We start from the raw sequence: 26674 nt of genomic DNA on the forward strand, positions 1-26674 counted from the left end.
AACTGAGATTAAAACTGAGAATTGCATTTGAGTCACAGCTTGTTTATTTTAAAAGAAAAAGACAAAAGGCAGATGTTTGCTGTTGGGATCTGGCCTGGAAAGATAATACAGATTGATTTCTGCTCCACAATGTTGCTACACTCTGGAATAGGTTAATCGAGGGAGAACCAATGCTGGCTAGCCAAGCACAGAGAATGTTGAAAGGAAACAATAAACTAAAGTGAATTAATTTTGACTAGGTTTAGGCAGGAGGCATTTTTGCTTTGGAAGCTTCCACACTGGGGCTATTTTTGGTTTTTGCTGTTTGATTACTCTCTTGTTGTTGACTTATTGAAAATTGAAAATTCTGACAAAAGAATCCCAGTCTGTAACAAATAAGTAAGAGTCTCCAGAGGTCTGCAGCAATTGTTTGTATTGACCATTAGAAGTCAGAATTGAAGCAAAATACGCATTTCTTTATGTCTATAAATCAATCCATCTTCCAAGAATTTCAAGAAGGCCTGGTATTCATTGTTAAAATGGCTATCAGACTAGCAAATTACACTTCTTCATTTTTTAATATTCCTTAATTGTGTCCAACTATCTAATCGATGTGAGAGTGGGGTTTATGATCAAAGAAGATTAGGCTTAGATATTAATTAAATTGCCCTGTAGTTTATCTGTGTTCTGCTGAAGTTACATTATTAATAATAAATTGTTACTTTTTGTTTGTGATTAACTTGGTGCCTAAGATCTGTGGTTTGTAATGTCTAGTTAGGAACAATTGCACAATTTTGAGGCTCATTATTCTGGTTTCACAGCATAGCAAACCAGTGATAGTGTGGCTGATTCGGTTTGGCTTGCTATTCCTCTGTTGTAACACCATCTCCCTGTCTGTCTTTAAAACCCTTTTTTCAACCCACTCTGCTCTTTTTTGAGTCCCCATTTGTTCTCCACTGCCCCATGAAATGCTTTGAGATTTCTTTATACTAATAGATGCTGTAAAAATAGAAAGTAATTTTCAGAAATTAAGAAGCCGGGAGGAACAGATTGAACTGGTAAGGTTTATTTGGTAATGAAAACTATAGCACTTTGGAATTTTACAACACAAGTGAAATGTACATGGAGGTGCTAGATTTTCTGTAGTTTTAACTCAATCAAAAGATTATGATTGAGTCCATTTAACTACCTCCCACACCTCCAATCTAAAACTCTACCATGAATTGTATCCAATCCTTCATTTCCCACTGGGTGATATATTTAAGTGACAGTGAAGTGCAATTACTTGATTTTGCATGCCCCACCCCAAGTTTCACATCATAGTAGTTTTCTCATTCCATGTCCAGAACTGTGCAAATTTATACTTGCTGGACATTTCAATTCATTGCATCTTGACATTTTGCTGATAATTCTGTCAGAAAACTAATTTTGGAGCTGCAGTGCTTTCAGGTATCTGCAACACTTGAATAATGACAACAATTATTGTAACAGACCATATGTTTGATATGTTGCATGGTTTATACTTCAGATACACAAATGTTAACAAATGTTACTGGAAGATGCTAATGGATGTTTGCCACATGCAAATTCGTTCCGATTGATGAATTGATGGTACTGTAGCAAAACGTTACTTTGCAGAGCCTGGTGTTTGCTGTATGCAGCGGGCATTATTATTTGTAATTGAAAAATGTGGTGCTGGAAAAACACAGCAGGCCAGGCAGCATCCGAGGAGCAGGAGAATCGACGTTTCTCCTGCTCCTCGGATGCTGCCTGGCCTGCTGTGTTTTTCCAGCACCACATTTTTCAACTCTGGTATTCCAGCATCTGCAGTCCTCACTTTCTCCTGTTATATTTGTAATTGCCTTGTGTAGCTACTTCCTAGTGCAAAAGCAGATGTTTTATCTTTTGTCCCATGTCCCAGTGAATGTATCCCGAAAATATAATGTTTATTGCTCAGTATGGCATGGCCTCAGATGATGCAACATCTTTCATCGACAGATCGGAAATATATTCTGAGGCAGAACTCCATTAAAAATAGGCTAAGTATAATGAGTACATTAAAACTGTTTAACCTCTGATTTTTTTTGGCATTGCAGGAATAAAAGACATTTTGTTGAATCTTTTCATTGGTACAATTCACAAGAAATACCAAAGTGGGGAAGAAGTATGTATGAGAGAAGAGTACTGATTGGTTGCAAGTAGACTCTGATTGAAATGTTGCAGTGGAGAATACACCGATTAAATGATGACTAAAACTAAACTGTCAAGCTTTATTCAAGTTATCTGCAGGCAGCCTAACTCTGTTCAAAGAATTGCCATCATAAATGAAATAGAAAGTGACTGTCACCCATTTAGTTGTACTGAGAATGTGTAGAGTATGTATATGTTTTTTTTTAAATCTATAAAGACCAGCATCTATGTATTAATAATGTATGTAACTTCAAGTACGTCCAAATACACCATATTGCAAGCTTGACTGAGATCTTATATTAGTTAACTGCATAATTATTTGCACACCCAGGATTATTTAGCATATGATGTCCACTTGCAGAATCAAATCTAATGTTATGAGTATTGAGTTTTGCAAGTGCAAGCTGTTTGGCTTCAGTCAGTGGCTGGCTTTGTGCAAACAACCTTGTATCTCTATCATACTAAAAATAACTCATTTGTATGTTAGGTTAGCAGTTTCTTTGACGTGATGGCAACATGCATTTGTATTGATACTACATAGTCACAACATAGAGTCATAGAGATGTATAGTATGGAAACAGACCCTTCGGTCCAACCTGTCCATGTCGAACAGATATCCTAACCCAATCTAATCCCACCTGCCAGCACCCGGAACATGAAACAACTAGCTTCATGTGTTGCTCAAATGTTTGCGATAGCTTCTGCTTCTAGGGCAGTCTGAGGTCAACCGGGATACTTAGCAAATTTATTCAGTCATTAGTTGTGTGTTTTGCTGGCTGAGCCAGGATTTACTGCTTGTCTTTAGTTGTCCTTCAACCAAGTCTATTTGCTGTAGGTAGACCCAAAATTTTGACATTGAAGGAATGGTAGAGGGTCGTAGAGAGGTACAGCACGGAAACAGACCCTTCAGCCCAACTCATCCATACCAAACAGATAGCCAAAATGAATCTAGTCCCATTTGCCAGCATTTGACCCATATCCCTCCAAACTCTTCCTATTCATATACCCACCCAGGTGCCTTTTGAATGTTGTCATTAAATCAGCCTCCACCATTTCCTCTGTCAGCTCATTCCATACACGCACCATCCTTTGCATGAAAAATTTGCCCCTTAGATCCATTTCAAATCCTTTCCCTCTCACCCTAAACTATGCCGTCTAGTTCTGGATTCCCTGGAAAAGATCTTGTTTATTTACCTTATCCATGCCTCTCTATATGGTCATCCCTCAGCCTCCAATGCTCTAGAGATATTTGAGTCTGAATGGTGAGTAACTTGGAGGGGAACTTGCAGGTGTTGGTGCTCCCCTATAACTACTGTCCTGTCCTGTCCTGTCCTTCTAGATGGTAGTGATTGAGAGTTTGGACGATGCTGTTTCATGATCTTTGGAGAATTTCTGCAGTGCATCTTGTACACAGCAGTAGTGTATGTACTGAGCATCAATAGTGGAGGAAGTGGATGTTTGTGGATGATCTGCCAATCAAGTGAGCTGCTTTGTTCTGGATGTGTCAAGCTTCTTGAGTATTGGTGGAGCTGCACCTATCCAGGCAAGTGGGGAGTATTCTATCACACTCCTAACTTGTGCTTTGTAGGTGGTGGACAGGCATGGGGTATCATGAGGTAAGTTAATTACTGCAAGATTTGTAGCTTCTGACTTGCTATGGTGCGTATGTGATTAGTTCTAATAATTACCAAGTCCCCAAGATCTTGACAGTATGGAATATAATAATGATAATGCCATAGAATGTGAAGGAGTGATGTTTAGATTCTCACTTGTTGGAGATGTTCATGATGTGGCATAAATGTTCAGGACCAAAGTGATGACAGTAGTCTCATTGAGTTTGCATGATCCACAGCAAGAAATTGTCTGACCATGGTGTCTATTACACTACAGGATAGCTTTAATGCATCTTATTTGAGTATCAAGCATGTACAATGAAGAATTGCTGTGGTCCTCTTTGAGTATGTGAAGGATTGCACTGACAGCCAATTTAGGATAGTCACTTGAGCCCATTTTAGGCAACTGCTTATTAATACAGAGGACCAAGTGAACATGTAGACATAGTTATCATCACAGTTCAAAAAGTTACTTCAAGAAAGAACTGTGGATGTTTGAAATCAAAAACAAAAACTGAAATTGCTGGAAAAGTTTGTGTGATGGTGTCCCTGGTAGTGATACGATGGGTCTGAGTGGGATGTCTGGTTTGTGTCCTTTAAGTAGTCCATAGAATCTGGGGGTGTTGTGCTTTCAGGTTTCATTCTTTGTAGGTCAAACCTGGTTATCTGTCCGTTTTTTTTGTTGGTTCCTCAGTGTGTTGTTTATCCTATTGGTGAGCTATAGGCCGTCACCATTGCTGGAAAAACTCAGCAGGTCCGGCAACAGTTGGAGAGACAGTAGAGTTAATGCTTCAAGTCCAGTGACCCTTCAAAACTGATGGTAGCTAGGAAAAGGTTAGTATTTATGCAAATTATAGGTGGAAATAAAGCACAAAAAGAGAGAGAAAAATACTTTGCCAGACGAAGGAATGGATAAAGGCCAGTCTGGGGGAATGAATAGCTACGAATGGGGACTATGAGTAGCTGTCAATGGGTTGTATGTAATAGCAGCCGATGATGATGACAAGGTTTCGTGTATAGGAGTTTGGATCAGGACATGGGAGAAGGTGCCTCCAGTCCTAAAATTTCTGAACGTGATATTAAGTCCAGAAGGCTACAGAGTTCCCAAGCGGAAAATAAGATGCTGTTCTTTCAGCTTGTACTGAGCTTCACTGGAGCACTGCAGCAAGCCTGAGGCAGAAGTATTGGCCAGGAGTCCACTGGCCAATCCATTGTCTCCTTCAGACAATACAGCTGTTGTTTTTTCCCATTGCATTGATGATAATGGGAATCGTGGTGATGGGTGCAAGATGAAAAGCTTCAACAAAATGTCTTTATTTTTCAGCAAGGTTCAAGTTCCACAATATCAGATGATGATTTATTTTTTCTTATAATTAACAAAGTATTGGAGCAAAAACTTGGAAATTACTCTGTTTTATTTAATGGCATCCCACTCTTCCTCAGTCTTGTTTTCTCTCACCTCTCTAATTAGGGACCTACTACAGACATTGACAGAAGATGAGTTGCACACACTTGAACGTAACCTGTGTATATCTCAGGATGGTGAATTTGCTGTTGATCCAGAGGTACCCTCTCCCATTCCTCCACCTGTAGTTCCTGAGAAACTCGTTCAAGATAAATTGTGTGTAAAAGCTGAAAATACAGACGCTGAACTTGCATGTTCAATGCAATATGATGAGGAGGAGCTGGAGCAGCTTAACTTAATGGTACACAGGGTGGGGGATGAAATGTCCTGCCTGCTCTCTCCACCAAGTGCTTGCCAGTCACCAGCTCATAAGACTGTGCTGAATAATAATTGTAACCCAGAGGCCTCTACAAACCCCGAGCTCTCTGGTGTGAGGCATGAAGCTGAAGAAGAGGAACGGGTATTTTTCATGGATGATTTGGATGGTGCAGGTGAGGCTTTTGCGGGAATGGACACTTTGAAGGAATCGCTCACTTTGGCTCCTGATTCTTGTCCACCTGATCAAGCAGACATGTTGCCTCTTTCACATGATGATGAAAACATGGGGAGGGATAGTTGCAATGAGCAAAATTTAGAAACAAAAGAAGTACTACACAAACCAAGCAATAATGATTCACTACCTCTGCAAGGACAAGCCAATCAAAAGAAAAATAACACAGCAGAAATCTATTGTAAATGTTTGGATATATCAGAATCCGGTTCTTACCTCAATGGTTGGACTGTAGGTACTGATGATGTACAACCTAGTGAAACTGCAGAAAAAATAGCACATAGGACTGGTGGAATGAAAATTTCTGCAACTGTTATCTTTAACCCCAAATCTCAGTCCATCACTTGCTCCTCTGAAGCGGAGACTATAATAAATTATGATTCAGTCTGCAGTCATGTTTCTCCAGATGATTCCCCAAAGCTATGCCCTGCTGAAATGAAAAATGGTGTAAATCATTGTGTCCACCTTGCTGTGACTCCGGACGATATAGTTCACAACATCTCTGAGCCAGTGGGGATCAGTTCATTGGATGATACTGTAGATGTTGCAGATTCTGGTTTTCATAAAGGAGAGGATCAGCCATGTAAAAGTAACTGTGGATCACCTTCACAGGAGAGGATAGAAAGTGAGAGTCCAGGTGAATCATGGACAGAAAGAGCTATCAGCAGACGGGAGCACAAAACCTCCAAATGCAAGTGCCTGGCACAGTCCTCTGGAAAACAGGCAGAAGGAGGAGGGCAACAAACAAAAATAGAAGTATGTTGCCAGCAACGAAAGATGGAAAAGAGGAAGCTGCCAATTGGAGTGAAGGCAAGTAGAGAAGAACCACAAGTTAAAGGCAGTATGGTAAAAGACGAATCCGAGGAAGATGGGAAAGTACAAACTGTTTCTCACCTGTCGGAGAGCCACAGTACTAAGCAGAGGTAATTTTAAATTGCTGCCTAAAAGACCTCCATTGATAGGTTGCATTTTTGTTTGTTTGGGATGAGGTGGATAAGAATTTGTTAGATATTTTCATGATTTTTGGAAAAATTACAAATACAGTTGCTATGAATTATATGTAATTTTCAGCAGAATTTGTTATAGTCATTGTTATATTATCTCTAAGACTGCATGTTCTGATAAAGTTTATAATGTTGAACAATGCATTTTCTATTTTTAAAATTAATGAATATTGCTTCTCCATATGGTTCTTTGAAAATAATGTTATGGAATATTATTGGCTTGTAAAGTACACCTGCCAAGGATCAAAAGTCTTTACGCAGGATCGAAAATTCCTTTTCAACATGATGCTAATCTTACTTCAGTTGGCTTCTTTATAGGTGACCATACAGGTGCTAATTATATTTTTACTTAGCATGACTGAGGATTGATGCTTAGCATGCAGTACAGCAGATGGAGTACGCAAACCTGCAATTCAACTTTGGAAACTGTAAAATCATATGCTTGTTCAAGAATTGATAATTGGCAATTAGCATTGCAAACCAAAGCCTCTAACCAGTGCACACAATGTCTATCAGCTATTGAAAGAGCGACTTTAAATACCTATGCTTTTTTATATATGAATTGTTAACTTGCAATCATTCCTTTTCTTTTAGATTGGATTTGTGATAATATCTTTTTCTGCTGTCAGTCAAATGTTCTTGTTTATTTATGAGTGAATGAGTGCTGGAAAAAATTGAGGAAGCAGATTGACTGTCTAACTTCTTAAAATGACGATGGTCACTGATATGGTCAATGAAAACAGAACTCAACTTTGAAGCTTTTATCTTGAGTAATTTGTGGTGTTAATTATAAAGACTTTAATTGGTGGGAGAATAGTTGCAGCCACCAAAATCGTTAACTGGATTTGCTCATTCAATCCAGACATATGCAGACTTGGCCCAGAATTGGACCGAGGAGTGGTAAATGGAGTTTAATTTAGATAAATGTGAGGTGTTGCATTTTGATAAAGTAAATTGGGTTTAGGACTTACACACTTAATGGCAGCATCCTGGGGAGTGTTACCAAACAAAGAGACCTGGGGTGAAGGTTCATAGTACCTTGAAAGTGGAGTCGCAAGTAGATAGATAGTGAAGAAAGCGTTTGGCATGTTTGCCTTAATTGCTCAATGCGTTGGGTGTAGAAGTTGGAAGGTCATCTGTGGCTGTACAGGACATTGGTTGGGCCAGTTTTTTGGAACACTGCATTCAATTCTGGTCTCCCTGATTGCTGAAGGATGTTGTTTAAACTTGAATGGTTTCAGAAAAAGTTTGATTTACAAGGATGTTGCAGAGTTTGAGCTATCGGGAGAGATTGAACAGGCTGGGACTATTTTCCTTGGAATGTCGGAGGCTGAGGGGTGACCTTATAGAGGTTTGTAAAATCATGAGGGGCATGGATAGGATAAATAGACAAGGTCTTTTCACTGGGGTAGGAGAGTCTAAAAAAACGGCATAGGTTTAAGGTGAGGGGGAAAGATCGAAAAGGGACCTAACGAGCAACATTTTCCTGGAGAGGGTGATGCGTGTATGGAGTGAGCTGTCAGAGGAAGTAGTGCAGGCTGGAACAACAACATTTGATAGTGATCTGGATGGGTATGTGAATAGGAGGGATTAAAGGGATATGGGGTAAATACTGGTAAATGGAGCTAAATTAATTGAGGATATCTAGTCAGCATGGAGAGGTTAGACCAAAACATCTGTTTCTGTGCTGTACAACTCTATGACTCTAACTCAAGTTCAGGGCAGAAAATGAACAAGAAATATTACTGTTTTAAGAATCTCTAGCCACAGTAGAATGTTCATTTTAGTTTTTGCCCACATGATTTCTTATCTGTTACCATTACCTCAGCTAAAAACACTTTGAGACATAACGAATGAAAGTTGTCTTCAGAGTGGGTGAGAAATTTGGAAGATGTCTGTGTAGGTGACCCAAGCATGTCTTGTATGCAGTTTTGGTCTCCCTGCCTAAGAGAGTGTATATTTGCCATAGCGGGAGTGCAGCAAAGGTTTACTAAGGCTGATACTGGGATGGAAAGACTATCCTGTGAAGAAAAATTAGTTTGACTACATTCAATAGAGTTTAGAAGGATAAAAAGGGATCTGACTGAAATGAATAAAATTCTAGCAGGGCAGGACAGACTACAGAAAGAATGTTTATTCTGTTTGGGAAGTCTAGAACGAGGGATCACAGTCTCTGGTAATGGGGTAGGCCATTTAGGACTGAGATGAGGAAAAAGTTTCTCCTAAGGATAATAAACCTGATGAATACTGTGGAGGCCAAAAAATTGAATGTATTCAAGAAAGAGGTGGATATATTATTTTGATTTTAAAGGCATCAAGTATGGAGGTAAAGGGAATGTGATGTTGAAATAGAGGAACAGCCATGATCGTATGAATGGTAAAAACAAGGACTGCAGATGCTGGAAACCAGAGTCTAGATGAGAGTGGTGCTGGAAAAGCACAGCAGGCCAGGCAGCATCCAAGGTGCAGGAAAATAGATGTTTCGGGCAAAAGCCCTTCATCAGGAATAGAGGCAGAGTGCCTGCAGAGTGGAGAGATAAATGATCGTATGAATGGCCTACTCCTGTTCCTAGTTTGTGTTATCCGTTAAAACATTGGACGTTATAATGCAACCAAGTCATTTAGCTCACAGTCTATGTTGACATTAATCCTAAATCTTGTCCTAATCATACTTATCCACTGTTTCCATATCCCTTTATCCTCTTTACTTCATTTGCCAATCCAATTTAAGCTTGACTGTTGACATGTTTTCTGTGTCAACCACTGATGGGGAGTTTCGCATCTCAACATTGGATACTTTGCCTTTTAACCATGTGTATATGGTTTCTAATGCGTTGCGCACCCAGTGGAAATTTTGTCTGTTTCTGTACATCTTTTTATAATCCTAAATACTTCTATTATATTGCCTGTATTCTAGCATTAAAAAAAACTTTCAAAGTTTTCTTAAGGTATGCGTTTTCTTAGTCCACATCCTAGTGAATACAAACAAAGACTATGGATTCTGGAAATCTGAAACAAGATGCTGGAGAAATTCAGCAGGTCTGGTGTCATTTGTAGACAGAAAAACAGACTTAAAGTTTTGAGTCCTTTGACACTTCATAAAAAGTGAAATGTCAAAATTGAGTTATCTGAATGTGGAATCCAGTGTTGCACTCAGTACTCAGAGACCTTGAAGTTTGAGAGGCTTCCCATTACCTTTGCTTTTATATGCATCCGATAATTCTATTGCCTTTCTTGTGTTACCACATGGGTAAACACCCCTGCTGAATTTACATCAGCAACACAGAAAAGATTTATCCTGTGCAGTAATCTGTGAGAATTCAAGAGGCCAAAAACTATTTAAAAATTAACAACTTTCGGACTAGATTGGGTTGGGATATGTGGGCGGCACGGTGGCACAGTGGTTAGCACTGCTGCCTCGCAGCGCCAGAGACCCGGGTTCAATTCCCGCCTCAGGCGACTGATTTAAAAATTAACAACTTTCGGACTAGATTGGGTTGGGATATCTGGTCGGCATGGACGGGTTGGACCGAAGGGTCTGTTTCCATGCTGTACATCTCTATGACTCTATAACTCCTTCCTCTAACCTATCTTTTACTTTCCCTTCGAAAATACTTGTCTGATAAAACCCGAGTAAGGTTTACCAAAAATCCAAATTTTAAAACCAGGCAGCTGCTGAATTTCCCTTTGTATCTTCCTCTTCAGGTTTTCTGTTTCACTGGTCATTGATAGATAATGGTACCTTTTAGAGAGCTGTGTTTCGGGCAGTCTGTACTGGCTTGGCAGTTCTCCACCTCAACTGTTCAATTTTTCCCGATCTTATACCCCAAAGCAGCAGATTGGTTTTAATGTTGTCAATATACTAAATTCAAATTTGATTGAAAGTTGGTATTTTGAGGTGTAATTTAAACTGATTGATTGGCCGAATTCAAATTTATTTTTGTCTCAGAGCAACTCGGCCGCTGCTAGCTGCTAGATCAAATGTTACATCACCATCACCATTTATATATAGAAGGAGAAAAGCAATGTTTCCAGCAATGACTCAGGGTGAAACCGCCATCTATCATCCTCCCCTCTGGAAAAACTACCATTCTTCACAACTCACTGCTTTGGTTCTGAAGTTAATCCAAGCTGACCGTGATCCTTTTTTATCAAACACGACCTTTAAAATCCACACAAATAACATATGACATTCCCTTTGTCAAACCTTTGTCTAAATTTTGTTTAAGGAACTAATCTATTATTGTGACACAAGCTTTTTTGTCGATTGATTGTATCCATTTATCAAGAATTGGAAAAGACGACCCTCACCTGCTCAATTACACAATGGATTTATCATGTAATTTTCTTGAATTAAATATTCTATAGTTTCATTATCTCGTAGCCTAGGTTTGCGTCCCTTTCTGTTAGCTTTACTTGTTGTATTCTCCCATTTTTTTCCCGTTAAGCCTCATGAATAATCATCATTTGCAACATGTCTAATGTCATAATCTCAAGTACTTAAAAACAATTAAAATTCCATTCAGCAGACTGTGACCTCTCCCATAAATATTTTATGGTTGATTATTTGTGCACAATTGAAAGTCTTTGAAACCATATTTTATAATATGGTCCTACCAATAGGGCGAGGTGGAGGGGATGTGCAACCTTGCTGAAGTCAGTCATTTGCAGGCATCAATTTAAACAAACGTTTAAAAATGTTGAAATGTTGTATGGTGTAGAAATGTTTCTGGTGATAAAATGTAAGGTTTATTTTACACAAACTCAGTCATCTTTATTTTGTAGAACATGACTTGAGCACTATCAAAAAGGGACAAGTCATCATTTATTTTCATCTGTCATTTGCTTTAATTCATTCATGGGATATGGGTTTTGCTGGCTAGGCCAATATTAATTGCCCATTTTTAATTTCCTGGAGAAGATGGTGAGCAAGTGCAGTATTCCATCACACTCCAGAATGTGGTTTGCAGATAGCAGACAGGTTTTGAAGAGTCAAATGATGAGTTATTCACAGCAGAATTCCTAACCTCTGACCTGCTGATGTGGCCACAGTTTGATATGGCTAGTCTCGTTGAGTTTCTGGTTAACAATAATCTCTGGAATGTTAATAGCAAGTGATTTAGCAAGGATATTGCAATTGAATGTCAAATGGTGTTCATTAGATTCTCAGTCATTGGAGATGACCTTTTCTTGCCACTCGTGTGGCGTGAATGTTTCCACTTGTCAGCCCAAGCATGCAGGATGTCCGCATCTTGCTTTATCTCGGCATGGACTGCATCATTATGTGTGGATTTGTGAATGATGCTGAACATTGTGCTTTCATCAGCAAACATCTCCACTTCTGATCTTGTATGGTGGAGGGAAAGGTATTGATGAAGTAGATAAAGGGGGTGGATCACAGAGTCATACAGCATGAAGTCACACAGTCTTCAGTCCAACTCATCTGCGCTGACCAGGCATTCCAATCTGACCTAGTCCCATTTGCCAGCACTTGGCCCATATCCCTCTAAATCCTTGTTATTCATGTACCCATTCAGATGCCTGTTAAATGTTGTAATTGTATCGACCTCCACTACTTCCTCTGGCAGTTAGTTCCATACACAAACCACCTTCTGCATGAAAATGTTACCCCTCCTGTTCCTTTTTAAATCTTTCCTGTCTCACCTTAAACTTATACTGTCTAGTTTTGGACTCCCCCATCCTGGTAAAGAAAGGTATTGTCTATTGATCCTATCCATGCCCCTCATGATTTTATAAATCTCTCTAAGGTCCCCCCTCAGCCTCTGACTCTCCAGAGGTTTAAAAAAAACCCAGCCTATTCAGTCTCTCCCTATAATTCAAACCTTTCGGTCCTGGTAATATCTTGGTAAATCTCTTATGCACCCTCTCAAGTTTAACAACATCATCCCTAGAGAAGGGCAGCCAGAATTGTATGGAGTTTTCTAAAAGTGGCCTCATTGATGTCCTGTACAGCCGCATTGGAACTCCTGCAACAATTTATATTATGTGAACGATCAGGATACAGATTGGTTGGCAAATGTCCATTGGTCATGACATAATCGTGGAGCATACACCGGGGAATGGTTGTCCTCAAGTTTTTAAAAACTAAAACCATGGTAGCGATATGCCATGTGAGTGTCCAGGGGACCATGTCCCAAGCTTTTGTTTAATTAAAAATTACCAACTTATGTACAAATTCCTCTCGTCTGCAGAGGTCCAGGCCTTGGTTATAAATACATGCAGCTGCTATCTTAAATTAGTGGTTTGTGTAATCATGTCAGCTTTAGGATTGTCTAGAAAGAGCTTCCTAATCATGGAATCATGTCTGATGTGGGGATACTCTGTTTTGCATTTTATAAGCATATGGTTGAAGTGCTGTTTGACACAATGCATCACTAATTGGGCATGAATCCAATGTACCTGGCATCATGTGGCCCTGAGACTCAGCTAACACATTATAGTACTTGTGTGATCGGCAAAACATGGCTTCACAGCAGCAACCATTTAGAGAAGTCGACTCATGTTGCTACTGTATAGTAGCAGCATCAAATAGCTGTTCAACACCTGTTACTCAAATGTTTGGGACAACTAACTGTAGGATAATTCAAAGAAGACTAGTCACTTTTTGGGTCTGAAAGAAGTGCTTTAGATTCATTTGTAAATTTGCATTATATACGGTGATAGTGACCTGTTCACGGTAGCCTTTATCCAGCAGGATAGCTTTCATGTACAGCATTAAGCTTACGCAGTTAGCAAATGATTTGGGTCCTATTTATAAGGTTGCTGATTAATTCATGGAATTAATTGCTGATCAGCATATGAAATCCCAATATATATTCTGACCATTGCAGGTAAACTTGCATCAGCAAGTTTGAGAAAAATGCACAAGTACTAATTCTCCACTAACAGGATGCTAAAACTAGCCCAAAACGCACAACAAACAAATAATGTGATATTTGAATTCATAGTCATAGAGATATACAGCACGGAAACAGACCCTACGGTCCAACTTGTCCATGCTGACCAGATATCCTCACCCAATCTAGTCCCAACTTCCAGCACCTGGCCCATATCCCTCCAAACCCTTCCTATTCATGTTCCCATCCAGATGCCTTTTAAATGTTGCAATTGTACCAGCCTCCACCACTTCCCCTGGCAGCTCATTCCATACACGTGCCACCCTTTGAGTGAAAAAGTGTTTCAATGCTGTATATCTCTATGACTATGACTGTGAGTATCGGTGCAGTGGTGAGATGTCAGACATGTAGGTCTCAATGCCTGGTGGATCATCCCAAGCAGCAAGTACTTCCAGCTGTTCACAATAGGCAGAGTACTGACAATCCTCAACCACTCCTTGTTTGCAAAACTCAGGACATGGTGTTCAAAAGTGTGTTCTGTATATGTTTATATATCATCCTTTAATCAGACTTTGACCTCTTGAATCATGATTATTACCTGTTGGTGGCAGGCTGAAATCTAGAATTTTTGATATTGCCCATAATGGTTTCTTTGTCAGTGCAAGGTCAAAATATCACCAACTCAGTGCGGTGGCTTAATGTCTTTGTGCGTCCTTCACCGTCAGGTCATCAATTGATATACAAGTGTTGCTGCAACTGTGCACAACATTGGAATGCATCTAAATTACTGCGTATAGTTATGACAAACTTATTTAAGGAGGCAAATACACATGGGAGGCAGTTCAGGGAAGGTTTACTGGGTAATTCCTGGGATGAAAAGTTGTCTTGTCAGGCAAGGTTAAAAGTTAGGCCTATGTTAATTAGAATCTTTATGAATGAGTGATGGTTTTGAAACATATATAATGTTCTGAAGCAGCCTGATAAGGTAAGTGCAGCCAAACTAATCAGCCCCCTTTTTAAAATTGGGACGAAGATTTTTTTTGGGGATTGTTTTGTAGAATTATTTTCTCCAGAAAGTAAGTCATTGAATTTATTCAGGATTGAGTTAGACATATTTTTGATAGGTAAGGGAATCATGTGTTATGGATGGGCAGATAGGAAAAATAGAGTTGAGACTGCAATAAGATTAACCATGAAATATCGTGTAGGAGAAAGTGAGGACTGCAGATGCTGGAGATCAAAGCTGAAAAATGTGTTGCTGGAAAAGCACAGCAGGTCAGGCAGCATCCAAGGAGCATGAAATATCATGACAGACCAAGGTCATAAGGATGAATGGCCTGCAGTTGCTCCTTAAACCTATATTCTGTGTAACAATTAAATGTGGTTTGAAATTATACAGCATTTGGTAACAATCCCAACTGTGCCAAAATGATGCCAAACACCAGTTTAAAGTTATCAGTCATAGAGTTTTTACAGCAAGGAAAAAGCCCCTTAATATGGCTATACAAAGTTAAAAATCACATTACACCAGGTTATAGTCCAACAGGTTAAATTGGAAGCACTAGCTTTCGGAGATGATGAAGGAGCGGCGCTCCAAAAGCTAGTGCTTCCAATTAAACCTGTTGGACTATAACCTGGTGTTGTGTGATTTTTAACTTTGTACACCCCAGTCCAACACCGGCATCTCCAAATCATAATATGGCTATGTCAGCCAATTATTGCACCTATCTATTCTCATCCCGTTTTCCAGCACTTAGCCTAAAGACCTGTGCCTTTGAAAAATGATAGCCTACAGCTGAATCCTACTGCTTAAATGTCTCAATGGTTCCTGCTTCAAATATCCTCTTAAACTTCCTGCTTAACCTAAAATTGTGTCAGGCTTGCAACATAGTTTACCTATGCTTGCAACACTTATGGACTGGACAGCTATTTAAAATCTTGTTCATTCACAGGATCCAGTCCTCTGTCGGCATTGTGACTTTCAAAATAAACAAAATTTGGGGAGCACTTGTGCATTTCCCATGCCATGCCTCAGTCAGTCTACTCACCAACATATTAGCACCCATTTTTTCATGTAGTAGAAATTGTTGTTCCCTTTAGAACTTGTATTCTTGCATCTGTCCTGATGAATGCAAGATGAAAAGCTTCAATAGTATGCCCCTCTTCTTTGAGAAATGCTCAATAAGTTGTTTGGCATATGTTCTCCATCTACTGGCCTCATTATGTGAGACCATCCATCAAGCTCTATCCCTGGATAAGAAGATTTTTAAAAAATATCTTAAGTATTTTATGTTTTTAAACATCTGTCCAGTCCATAGGTGTTGTGATCTGATATTTGGGGTGTGCTACCTTCTGGCTGATGTGAGAAACTCAGTATGTGTCAAGTATGATTTAATAAAAAGTCACATGTCACCAATCCAGGATGTGCACATTACAGGTTCTAAAGGCATTGCAGTAACAGTAATTTTTAAGTGTCAGGCTAAAATAGATGTAGCTACAAAGTTAACCCACTTTTTGAAGGGAAAAAAATCTTCATTGAAGTTCCAAGCTGTCAAATGGGCTGTGATTTATGTGCTCAAAATTTAAAGTTGAACCTTATTTGTATTAAACTTCCAGAAGCAATACTGTGACAGTGAAGAATATTAACCCACTCAATTTGTTCATGTGGCATTTGCCACACATGCTGGAACTCTCACCTCTCATTTGAAGCTTGTGATGATGCTGTCACTTTAAAAAGATTGTTTTGTCTTTGGTTTTTATCAAGAGAGGTCATAAATGCAGAGGTGCCAAAATGTCTGGAAATGTCTACTTTAACAACGGCTGTGGAGTGACCAGTTCTCCCAGTTAGGTTGTTTTTCCTATTTTGTTTTATTATTAGCAGGCAGTGAGAAACTATGCAGTCCGAAATGTTTCCATGCTTCAGCAGATGATCCCTGGCTGACTTTTCTCTCTGAAATCTCTCCTGCCTGTCAGACCTGTGTTTATATTTACTTTTTGCCAAGGGAGTCTATTTTATGGGATTTTATGGGAATGGGAATGGGAACAGCTCCTTCGTTAAGTTGATGAAGCGAGTTGGTTGTGTTTTCAAATAGTTAAGTTATTCTAAATTCTATTTTCTTTTGTTAAAAATCACACAACACCAGGTTATAGTCCAACAGGTTTAATTGGAAGCATGAACTTTTGGACCGCTGCTCCTTCATCAGGCAGGTGGCAACCAACTGATGAAGGAGCAGTGCTCCAAAAGCTAGCACTTCCAATTAAACCTGTTGGATTTTAATCTGGTGTTGCATGATTTTTAACTTTGTACATACCAGTCCAACACCAGCATCTCCAAATGATGCCTGTTTTCTTTTGTTAGTGTTTCAATTGTCGTGTTTAAATAAACTGTGTTTTGCTTAAAGCTGAGTGGATTGACCAGCTGCATGAGAAAAAGTTAGGGTCTGAGCTATCTTCTTAAAATATTTTGGACAGGTCTGGCCTGGTCCATAATATAGTTTTAGATAAACCTTACGTTTGGCTGAGCTAAGAATGTGTGAAGTGTCATCCTCCTGCATTGAGAAGTGTCTCATTTTGTCAATATCCCCAAGCTTCAACCAGGAATCCTTGATATCTCCATTTGATTTATTCAGGTACCATGCAATCCATCCTTAGTTAACAAAAGTTTATGATAGAACCCTTCTTGGAAGAGGGCAGAGGAATTAGAGCAATTTTATTAAATGCAAAAGTTTTGAGCATGTAATCCAGACTGTCCACTTGTAATAAGGGGAGGGAGGCATATTGTTAGATTTTGTAGTTAAGGATTTTAGTGAACGAAGAATGGGAATTTTTCCAGTGTTTTTGTCATCATTTCTTCCTCAATGAACCCCCGCCCCCCAAAAAAACCTGATTTTTGTGTATATCTCATTGTGCACAAGATGTTCAGCCAAACTAAGAATAGAGTATTTACATTGAAGATGAGTGGTTAGCCAGGATGGGGGCAGATTCAAGTGAGGTAAAGGATTAAAAAAAAATGAGAATTTCTTATACATGTTGAGTTTTTATAATATAGAATAGACTATCTAAAAAGCGGAGGGAAATTATGCAGAACATTTTGGAAAGATCAGGTGCATGGAATGAAGTGGGTAATCTTTTCAAAATATTAAGCCAAGGCTTGGTGACCTAAATCACTGCTTTCTCAACATTTTCCAAGATGATCCAATTTCAATGTTTGAAATTTCTGTGACCCAATCATAGACTCCCAACAGTGTGGAAACAGGCCATTAGGCTTAACAAGTCCACACCGATCCTCCAAAGAGTAACCCAACCAGACCCATTGCTCTACCCTATGACTCTACATTTACGTCATGCACCTAATCTACACATCCCTGAACACTATGGGCAATTTAGCATGGCCAGTTCACCTAACGTGCACATTTTTGGATTGTGGGAGGAAACCAGAGCACCTGGAGGAAACCCATGCAGACACGGAGAAAATATGCAAATTCCACGCAAACAGTTACCCAAGGCTGGGATCTAACCTGGGTCCCTGGCACTGTGAGGCAGCAGTGCCAACCACTGAGCCACTGTGTCACCATTCACTTAAACTATTTAAATTGAAGGAAAGGAGAGAAGGTCTTTGAGAGTAGAGGACTGGCAAGAAAAGACCCGAGTCCAATAGTGAAGAAACTGAGCCCTGTAGTGTTCTTTGCTGTCTTGGAGCTCACTGCCTCAAAACCTAACTTTGGGTTCCAATTACAGTCCTGACCCCCATCTTCGGAAGTCCTGACCTGTGTTGCGAAAGTCTCTGATTGAAGTACAATAGTTATTGCTTCGCAAGGTTTGTGAAGATTTGTAGCTCAGGTTGAGGTTTAGGGTGTAGGTTTGCTCGCTGAGCTGTGGGTTTGATATCCAGACCTTTCATTACCTGGCTAGGTAACATCATCAGTGGCGACCTCCAAGTGAAGAGAAGCTGTTGTCTCCTGCTTTCTATTTATATCTATTTACATATTTATATATATTTATATATAAATATTTATATATTTATGAATAGAAAGCAGGAGACAACAGCTTCACTTCACTTGGAGGTCGCCGCTGATGATGTTACCTAGCCAGGTAATGAAATGTCTGGATATCAAACCTGTTTTCATAGCAAGAGTGGAGGACATTAGGGCCATCCCAATCCTAACCAGTTATGCAAAGGTAATCCCTACACAGTTGGGATTACTCCAACAATCCAAAAATGTGCAGATTAGGTGGATTGGCCATGCTAAATTGTCCACATTGTTCAGGAATGTGTAGGTTGGATGCATTGGTCAGGGGTTAAATGTAGCGGATTGGGTCTGAGTTGGCTACTGTTCAGAGGATCAGTATGTACTTGTAGGGCTGAAGGGCCTGTTTCCATGCTGTAGGAATTCTAATTCTAATTAAAAGCAAGGTCTTGGGTAGTGTTGTGGAACAGAGGTTCCTGTGCAAATTTCAAAGAATTATGTACTCGAGGTTAAGAAGGTGTTAAGCACGGTTACCATCATTGCTCAGTCCTTTGAGTATGTCTTGCTCAGGGTTGTACAGTACATTGGTGAGGCTTCTTCTGGTGTACTGTGTCCAATTCTGGTCGTCTTGTATTATAATTATTATATTATTAAATTAATATTTAATATTATTAAAGTAGAGAGAATTCAGAAAAAATAATTACCAGAATGTTGCTGGGAATGGGAGAATTGAGTCATAATAATTTGGCTGGAACTTTTTCACAGGAGCATAGGAGGTTGAGGGGTGACTTGATAGAATTTTATAACACCTTGAGGGGCACAGATAAGGTGAATAGCAAGGGTCTTTTCCCTGAGGTGGGTGAGTTCAAGATTAGGGAGCATATCTTTAAGGTGAGAGGAGAAAATTAAAAAAAAAAAAGACTTGAGGGGCAATTTGTTCATACAGCATATGGCTTGTGTGATGATAAAGGACTTATACCCAAAACATCGATTCTTCTCCTCTGATGCTGCCTGACCTGCTGTGCTTTTCCAGCAACACACTCTTGACTGTGATTTGTGTGTGGAGTGAACAGTCGAGGAAGTGATGGATGCAGGTATAGTTACAACGTTTAAAAGACACTTGGTTAAGTGCATGAATAGGAAAAGTTGGAGGGATGTAGGCCAAACACCGGCAGGTAGGAAGTGTTTAGGTTAGGAACATGGTCAGCGTGGGCTAGTTAGACTGAACCATCTGTTTCCATGCTGTATGACTCTGTGACTCTATAAGAAAGGGTTATTCTAAGAAAAAATAACAAGAGCAAAAATAAATTATGAAAAAAAACTAATATAAAAATGGATAGCAAAGCTTCAATAAGTGTAGAAAAGGCACAAGAGTGGCAAAAGTGAATGTTGTTCCCTTGAGAGATGAAAGTCAGGAGTTAATAATATGGAACTAAAATGGCTGGAGCACTAAATTCAATATTTTGCTTCAGTTTTCATAGCAAGAGTGGAGGACATTAGGGCCATCCCAATCCTAACCAGTTATGCAAAGGTTATCGAAAGGGAGGAACTTGGAACAATCATCATTGCTAGCAAAAAAAGTACTGAACACTCCATCAGGATTGACCTGATGGTCTCCGTCCTCTGATCTTAATGGAAGTGGCAGCAGAGATAGTGGGTACGTTGATTGTAATATTCCAAATTCCCTAAATTCTAGAAATGTTCCAGTGGACGGAAAAAATGCTGACATTCTTCTTCTTCAAAAAGGAGGGAGGCAGGAAATAGGAAATCACACTCGTTATTTTAGCATCTATTGGTAGGAAATTGTTAGAATCCATTTTAAGGAAGTAATAACAGGATGTGTAGAAAATCAAAATCCAGTCCATCAGCTTTGTTATGGTTTTATGAAAAGTAAGTTGTGTTTGACTAATTTGCATGAGTTCTTTGAGGATGTAACAAGTCAAGTGGATTATGGGAGTCCTGCAGATGTAGTCCATCTGGACTTCAGAAGATATTTGGTGTGGGACCACACCAAGGATTAATATACATGGTACAATCACATGAAATTAGGGGCAATCTTTAGATTGGACAGAGGAGTGGCTAATCAACAGAAAGCCAGAGAGTTGAGATAAATGAGTCTCTTCTGGTTGGCAAGATGTAACAGTGGGGTGACACAGGGTTGAGTCGTTGGGACCCCAAACTATTTACAATCTATATTAATGACTTGGGATTTAAGGATAGAAAGTACTACTGCAAATTTGCAGACTACTCCTAAAATAGTTGGAACAATAAGTCGCAATAAAGAATCAAGAAAGTTACAAATAGATAGGTTATAAGTTGGCTAAAATATGGCATATAGAGTTTGAAGTGAATGAATGAGGTTATCCATTTTGGTCAAAAGAATAAAAGGCAACTTTTTACTTAAATATAGAGAAACTTCAAAATGTTTTGATGCAGAAAGGTCTGGTTGTCCTTGTGTATGTAACACTGAAAACTGATATGCAGGTAGAACAGGTAATAAGGAAGGCAAATGGAATTTAGAGGGAAGTATTGCTTCAGCTAAACAAGGCATTAGTGTGATCGTGGCTGGAGTGTTGCATACTATTTTTGTCCCTTGATTTGAGACATTGAAGGCAGTTCTGACTAGGGATTTGTCTTCTGAAGAGAGATTGCGTGAATAGTTTAGGCCTTTACTCTCTGGAATTTAGAAAAAATGAGAGGAGATCTAATTGAGATCTATCAATGCTAAAAGGGATTGACAAAGTATATGTGGAGAGGATCTTTCCTCTTGTAGGACAATGTAGAACAAGAGGTCATAGTTTTAGGACAAGGGGTAGCATGAGGAGAAATTACTTCTCAAGGATCATAAGTGTGTGGAATTTGCTACCCAAGTGCAATCAGTGCCGAGGCATGGAATAAGACAGACATTTAATTAGTAATGGACTGAAGGATTATGGAGAGCAGGCAGAAAGTGGGGCTGAAGCAGAAATGAGATCAGCTATGGTAGTATTGAATGATGGAACAGGTTCAAGTGGCTGAATTCTCCTGCTCCTTGTTCTTAATATCTTGTCACTAGGCCAGATACAAATGTAGGTGAAATAATGATTATATACACGCTTATTAATTATGTTCTTTTCTGGAGCTTATCCTTTTATATGTGTCAGAGTTCACCCTCTATCTTTGTAAGACTTTGACATGTTACCTGAGAGGAAAGACCATGATTCTCAGGGATGATGATAGAGTATTGGAGCTTCTGCATTTGCTGTATTACTTGTGTTACATACTCAATAACTTGGTTCCTATAATTTTTTTTTTTGATTTTTTGGAACATGATAAGATCCACCATGAGAAGAGTTGCCATTGGTCCTAAAATTTCAAGTTAATTGGGAGGTTGTCAATTAGTTAATAAAGTATCTACAGAAATTACTTATCAATAATAGTTTTTATTAGACAGATACAATCAGATTGTTCTGGCAGCTCTGCTTTTTCTGATTACATCAAGAACATTTCAAAAAGCCAACTGTGTACTGATTGCCTTGTGTACTGGATTAGAAATTGATTATGTACAGAGTTGCCATATTGCCTGTTAAACTCCACCGATTAACTGATGCTTTTCCAGCACAATGAGAGCTCTGTACTGCAATGGTAGTGTCCCTACCTTTTGGGGTAGAAGATTTGGGTTCAAGTTCCAGTTGACCCTGTTGTGTGATGTAACATGTCTTAGCAGAATGATTAAAAATATATATCCAGCCTGGCCTATACACACTGACTCCATTTATGCTTGACACTTAGTGACTACTGAATTGTTAATAAAGCTGATTGTGAAGTCGCCTCCCTATTTGCCCAAAAAGATTTCCTGAGGTAATCTAACGTTGATCAGTGAGCCATTGGGATAACCAATGGCAATCTGATTCAGACGTTTGGAACTCCGACTCTGATAGCTCTGCCATGGTATGTTGTTTGCTGCTAAATCATTCAGAAGAAGTTGAAATATTAGTTCATGTAGTTGTTTTTATTACCTTGGTGCATCCCAAGCTTTACAGTCAGTTAAGCAAAGGCACTTTGAAAAATAATGCCCAGTTAGAGTGCAACAACATCTTAGCAAAGCAGTATTATGATCATGTAATCTAATTTTTAATAACATTAGTGGAAAAGGAAATATTGGCCAACTGCCCCCTGCTTTTCTTTGAAGATCTCAGTTTTCATCAGGTGAATGCCTCACCTGAAATGTAGCTCCTCTGACTGTACTGTGCCACTGCATTTGAGTTTTGTCTAGATTATGCTCAATGGCACTTGAGCAGCAACATTCTATTTAAAATTGTGTGCTATGAACTGAGCCATGAATGACACCTACATGTTTATAGTTGACACCTAATATTGCTCTTGTAGCATGGACCTATCTCTCTGTCAGGGTTAAAACTTCATATTTAACAATTCTCAGATCATTTCGGCGTTTTCTTGTGGAATGGGTTGATTCTAGCTTACTCTGAGAGCCTTGTGAAAGCACAGCAGGATTGGTAATACACACTTATGTGAAAGTACAGGATGTTCTGAACAGAGACCCAATTTGACAGCTGAAACTTGGGTGTTATTCGTAACATTTGTGTATTATACCACAGTTGCTACTCAGTAGGATATGCATCACTTTTTCTGTTGGCTCTGTCTGGTTCTCAAACCAATTACTTAGCTTAAACATCACCAAATGAAGCTAATTAACAATGTATTAGTAGCATTTTTCTCTGATATGAAGTATTCACTTGGTCCAAGAATGGACGAAATCACCAGATGCAGGAAGTATGTTTCCCCCAGCTGCTTTGTTTAGAATTGTCGGATGATACCATCTCAGAATGAAAGGCAAGCCATTTAGGACAGAGATGAGGAATTTCTTCACTGAGGGTAATGAATCTTTCGAATTTGTGATCTTTTTTGAGATTTGTAGCTCAGGTTGAAATTCAGGTTGTAAGTTTGCTTGCTGAGCTGGTAGGTTTATTCTCAGACATTTCGTCACCATGCAAGATAACATCATCACTAAGCCTCTGGTGAAGCACTGGTGTTCTGTCCTGCTTTCTGTTTGTGTATCGTGGTCTGTTGCGGTGGGTGATAGCATTTCCGGTTCTTTCTCCGAGGTTGAAAATGTCTGAGAACAAACCTACCAGCTCAGCGAGCAAACTTATGATCTGAATCTTTAGAATTGTCTACCCCAGTGGGTTGTGAACTTAAGACCAAGATCAATACATTTCTGAGTACTAATGACCTCAAGGGATAAGCAGATAGGACGTTCTGACATTGAGATGGAGAGTTAGCCATGATCTAACTGAATGGTAGAGCAGAATTGAGGGGCTGTTTCTTGTGTATTCAAAGTAATAATGGAAGTTGTCTATCTATTGAAACCTTGACACTTCACACTCTGTATGGGTAACTTCACAATCAGGTTTGCTGCACATCAGAGGTTTCCTGTCTTTTTAAATTGACCTTCAAGTTCAAGATTATACTGAATCTCTGAATTGCCTTCTCCTTTCTGTCGCCTAGAATTGCTGTCATGAGCACTGTCTCAATTGGTGGTTTATATAATGTGAAATTGCATGGTGCTTGCAACTTTAGATTTGCCTTTATATGCAAATTATGTTGTAAGGAGGTCAATTAGCAACTAATGTGACTCATTTAATAAGTTTGTAATAGAGTGGATGGAAACAATGCATATTCACTAATAAATAACTTGTACAATATAGTAATCCGATCATATAGGAGCAGTGAAATTTATTTTCCCGTTATGCCTCAGGGTGGATAACTCTCGACAAGTGTAGTTGCAAATAAATCATTAACGCTGGAGTGCCACAAAAAATCTCAATCAGTATATATCCAGGTGTGTGTTACAAAGGATAATGTAGTCTGCAAACTGTACCCTCCATAATGCTTATTGTAGTAGTTGTATGATTGTAACATAACGGCAGTGCATTTCAGATATCCATCATAGTCTGGGTGAAAAAGTATTTCTCCAAATCCTCTCTCTCCCTTTCACTATAAAATTATGCCCCCTTGCAATATACCCTTAACTAAGGGAAACAACAGTTTTCTATCTAACCCATCCATGCCCCTCATAGTCTTGTATCTCAGTCAAGTCTGCTGTCAACCTTCTCTGCTCTAAAGAAAACAATCTGAGCTTATCTAGCCTCTCTTTATGGCTAAAGTGCTTCATCGCAGGCAACACCTAATGAATCTCCTCTGAACCTCCTTCAGTGCAATCACATCCTTCCTACGGTTGCAATTTTGTAAGCCACACATAACCTTCCAGCTCTGAGAACTTATGCCTTGTCTAATGAAGGCAAGTGTGTTGTATGCTGCCTTTACTAACCTATTAACTTATCCTGCTGTCATTCAAGGATGTGTGGACAAGCATCCCAAGATCCCTTTGTTCTTCTGAACTTTCTAGTGTTCTGTCATTCATTAAGTACTCTCTTGCTTTGTTACTTCCTCCCAAATGCATCATCTGAGAGTTGATCTCCATCTGTCACTTTGCCCACTCTACCAACCCATCTCTATCATTTTTGAGCTGACAGCTATTTTGTACACTATGCGCTGTAGGGCTAATTTTTGTCATCTGCAAAGTTCCCAATTGGACCCCCCCCCACCACGTTCAAGTTCAAATAGTTAATGTACAAAACAAATATCAGGGAGCCCAACACCCAGCCCTGTAGAACACCAGTTGAAATAGCTTTCCATTCACAAGGGCAGCCATCGTCTGTTACACTGTTTCCTGTCTCTCCTGTATCCCATGGGCTTTATTTTTTACCAGTCTGCCATGTGGGACCTCCTCAAATACCTTATTAAATTCATGTCAACAACATCTACTGCAATGCCCTCATCAATCCTCCTTGTCACTTCCTCAAAAAATTCAATCAGATTTGGAAGGCATGACCCTTCCCTAGCTCTCATGGTAATGTACCAAACTTCAGTGGACAGATTAGGAAATAGCAAATGTGATGTCACTGTTTAAAAGAGGAGGTAAACTAAAAGCAGGTAACTATAGACCCATTAGCTTCACATTTGTAGTGGGGAAAATGCTTGAATTTATCATTGAGGAAGAAACTGCGAGACATCTGGGTAGAAATTGTCTGATGGGGAAGACACAGCATGGATTCATGAAAGGCAGGTCATGTTTGCCTAATTTACTGAAAATTCTTTGAGGATATTGAGTGCAGAGGACAACGGGGAACCGGTGATTGGTGTATATCGATTTCCAGAAGGCATTCGACAGGTGCTGCACAAAAGGCCTCTGCATAAGGTCAAGGTGCACAGCATCACGGGTAATTTATTAACATGGATAGAAGATTAGTTAACCAAACCGAAAGCAAAGAGTGAGGGTAAATCAGTGTTTTTCTGATTGGAGATTAGTAGCGAGTGATGTGCCTCAGGAATCTGTGTTTGGACTGTAATTATTTACAATTTACATCAATGATTTGGAGTTGGGGACCAACTGTAGTGTGTCAATGTTCGCAGATGACACCAAGATGAATGATAGAGCAAAGTGTTCAGGGGACACTGCAAGTCTGCAGAGGAATGTAGATAGGGTGAGCGAGTGAGTGAGCGTCTGGCGCATGGCATTTGTAGGTGCAGCAGGTAATTAAGAAGGTAAATGGCATATTGCCCTTCATTGCTTAGAGGGATGGAATTTTTTAAAACTGACATGATTTTGCAACTGCTCAGGGTGTCGATGAAGCCATGCCTGGAATATTGCATGCACTCAGTCTCCCTACTTGAGAAGGCAGATACTTGCGTTGGAGATGGTACAGAGGAGGTTCATTACGTTGATTCCAGAATTGAGACGATTGGTTTAAGGAGAGATTGAGTAGATTTGGGTGATACTCATTGGAATTTCTAAGAATGGTGGGAGAATCTCATAGAAGCATATATAATCTTGAAGGGAATAGATAAGATAGAAGTGATGTGGAGATGATGGAGTTGGACTGGGCTGAACAAGGTCAAAAATGAAATGACACCAGGACATAATCCAACAAGTTTATTTGAAATTGCAAGATAGAAGCAGAGAGATATCCACTGGCAGGTAAAACTAGGACTAGGGGGCAAAGCCCTGAAATAAGAGGGAGCAGCTTTAGGACTAAGTTGAGGAAG

The 26674-nt window shown here is 39.4% G+C and overlaps 1 protein-coding gene across 4 annotated transcripts in view; it reads left to right on the top strand.

Annotated features, from left to right (window-relative positions):
* Positions 1–26674, top strand: part of zfyve28 (zinc finger, FYVE domain containing 28) — a 206765-nt gene that overhangs the window by 140402 nt on the left and 39689 nt on the right. For 3 of the 4 annotated variants that reach the window (XM_043704078.1, XM_043704088.1, XM_043704096.1), the window contains one exon: positions 5254–6660. The exons of the other annotated variant lie outside the window; for it this stretch is intronic. In XM_043704078.1, coding sequence (XP_043560013.1) covers positions 5254–6660 — 1407 coding nt within the window. The remainder of the gene's footprint in view (positions 1–5253; positions 6661–26674) is intronic. 4 annotated transcript variants of the gene reach the window in all.

This window comes from Chiloscyllium plagiosum, chromosome 2 (assembly GCF_004010195.1).
Source record: "Chiloscyllium plagiosum isolate BGI_BamShark_2017 chromosome 2, ASM401019v2, whole genome shotgun sequence".
NCBI classification, from domain to species: Eukaryota; Metazoa; Chordata; class Chondrichthyes; order Orectolobiformes; family Hemiscylliidae; genus Chiloscyllium; species Chiloscyllium plagiosum.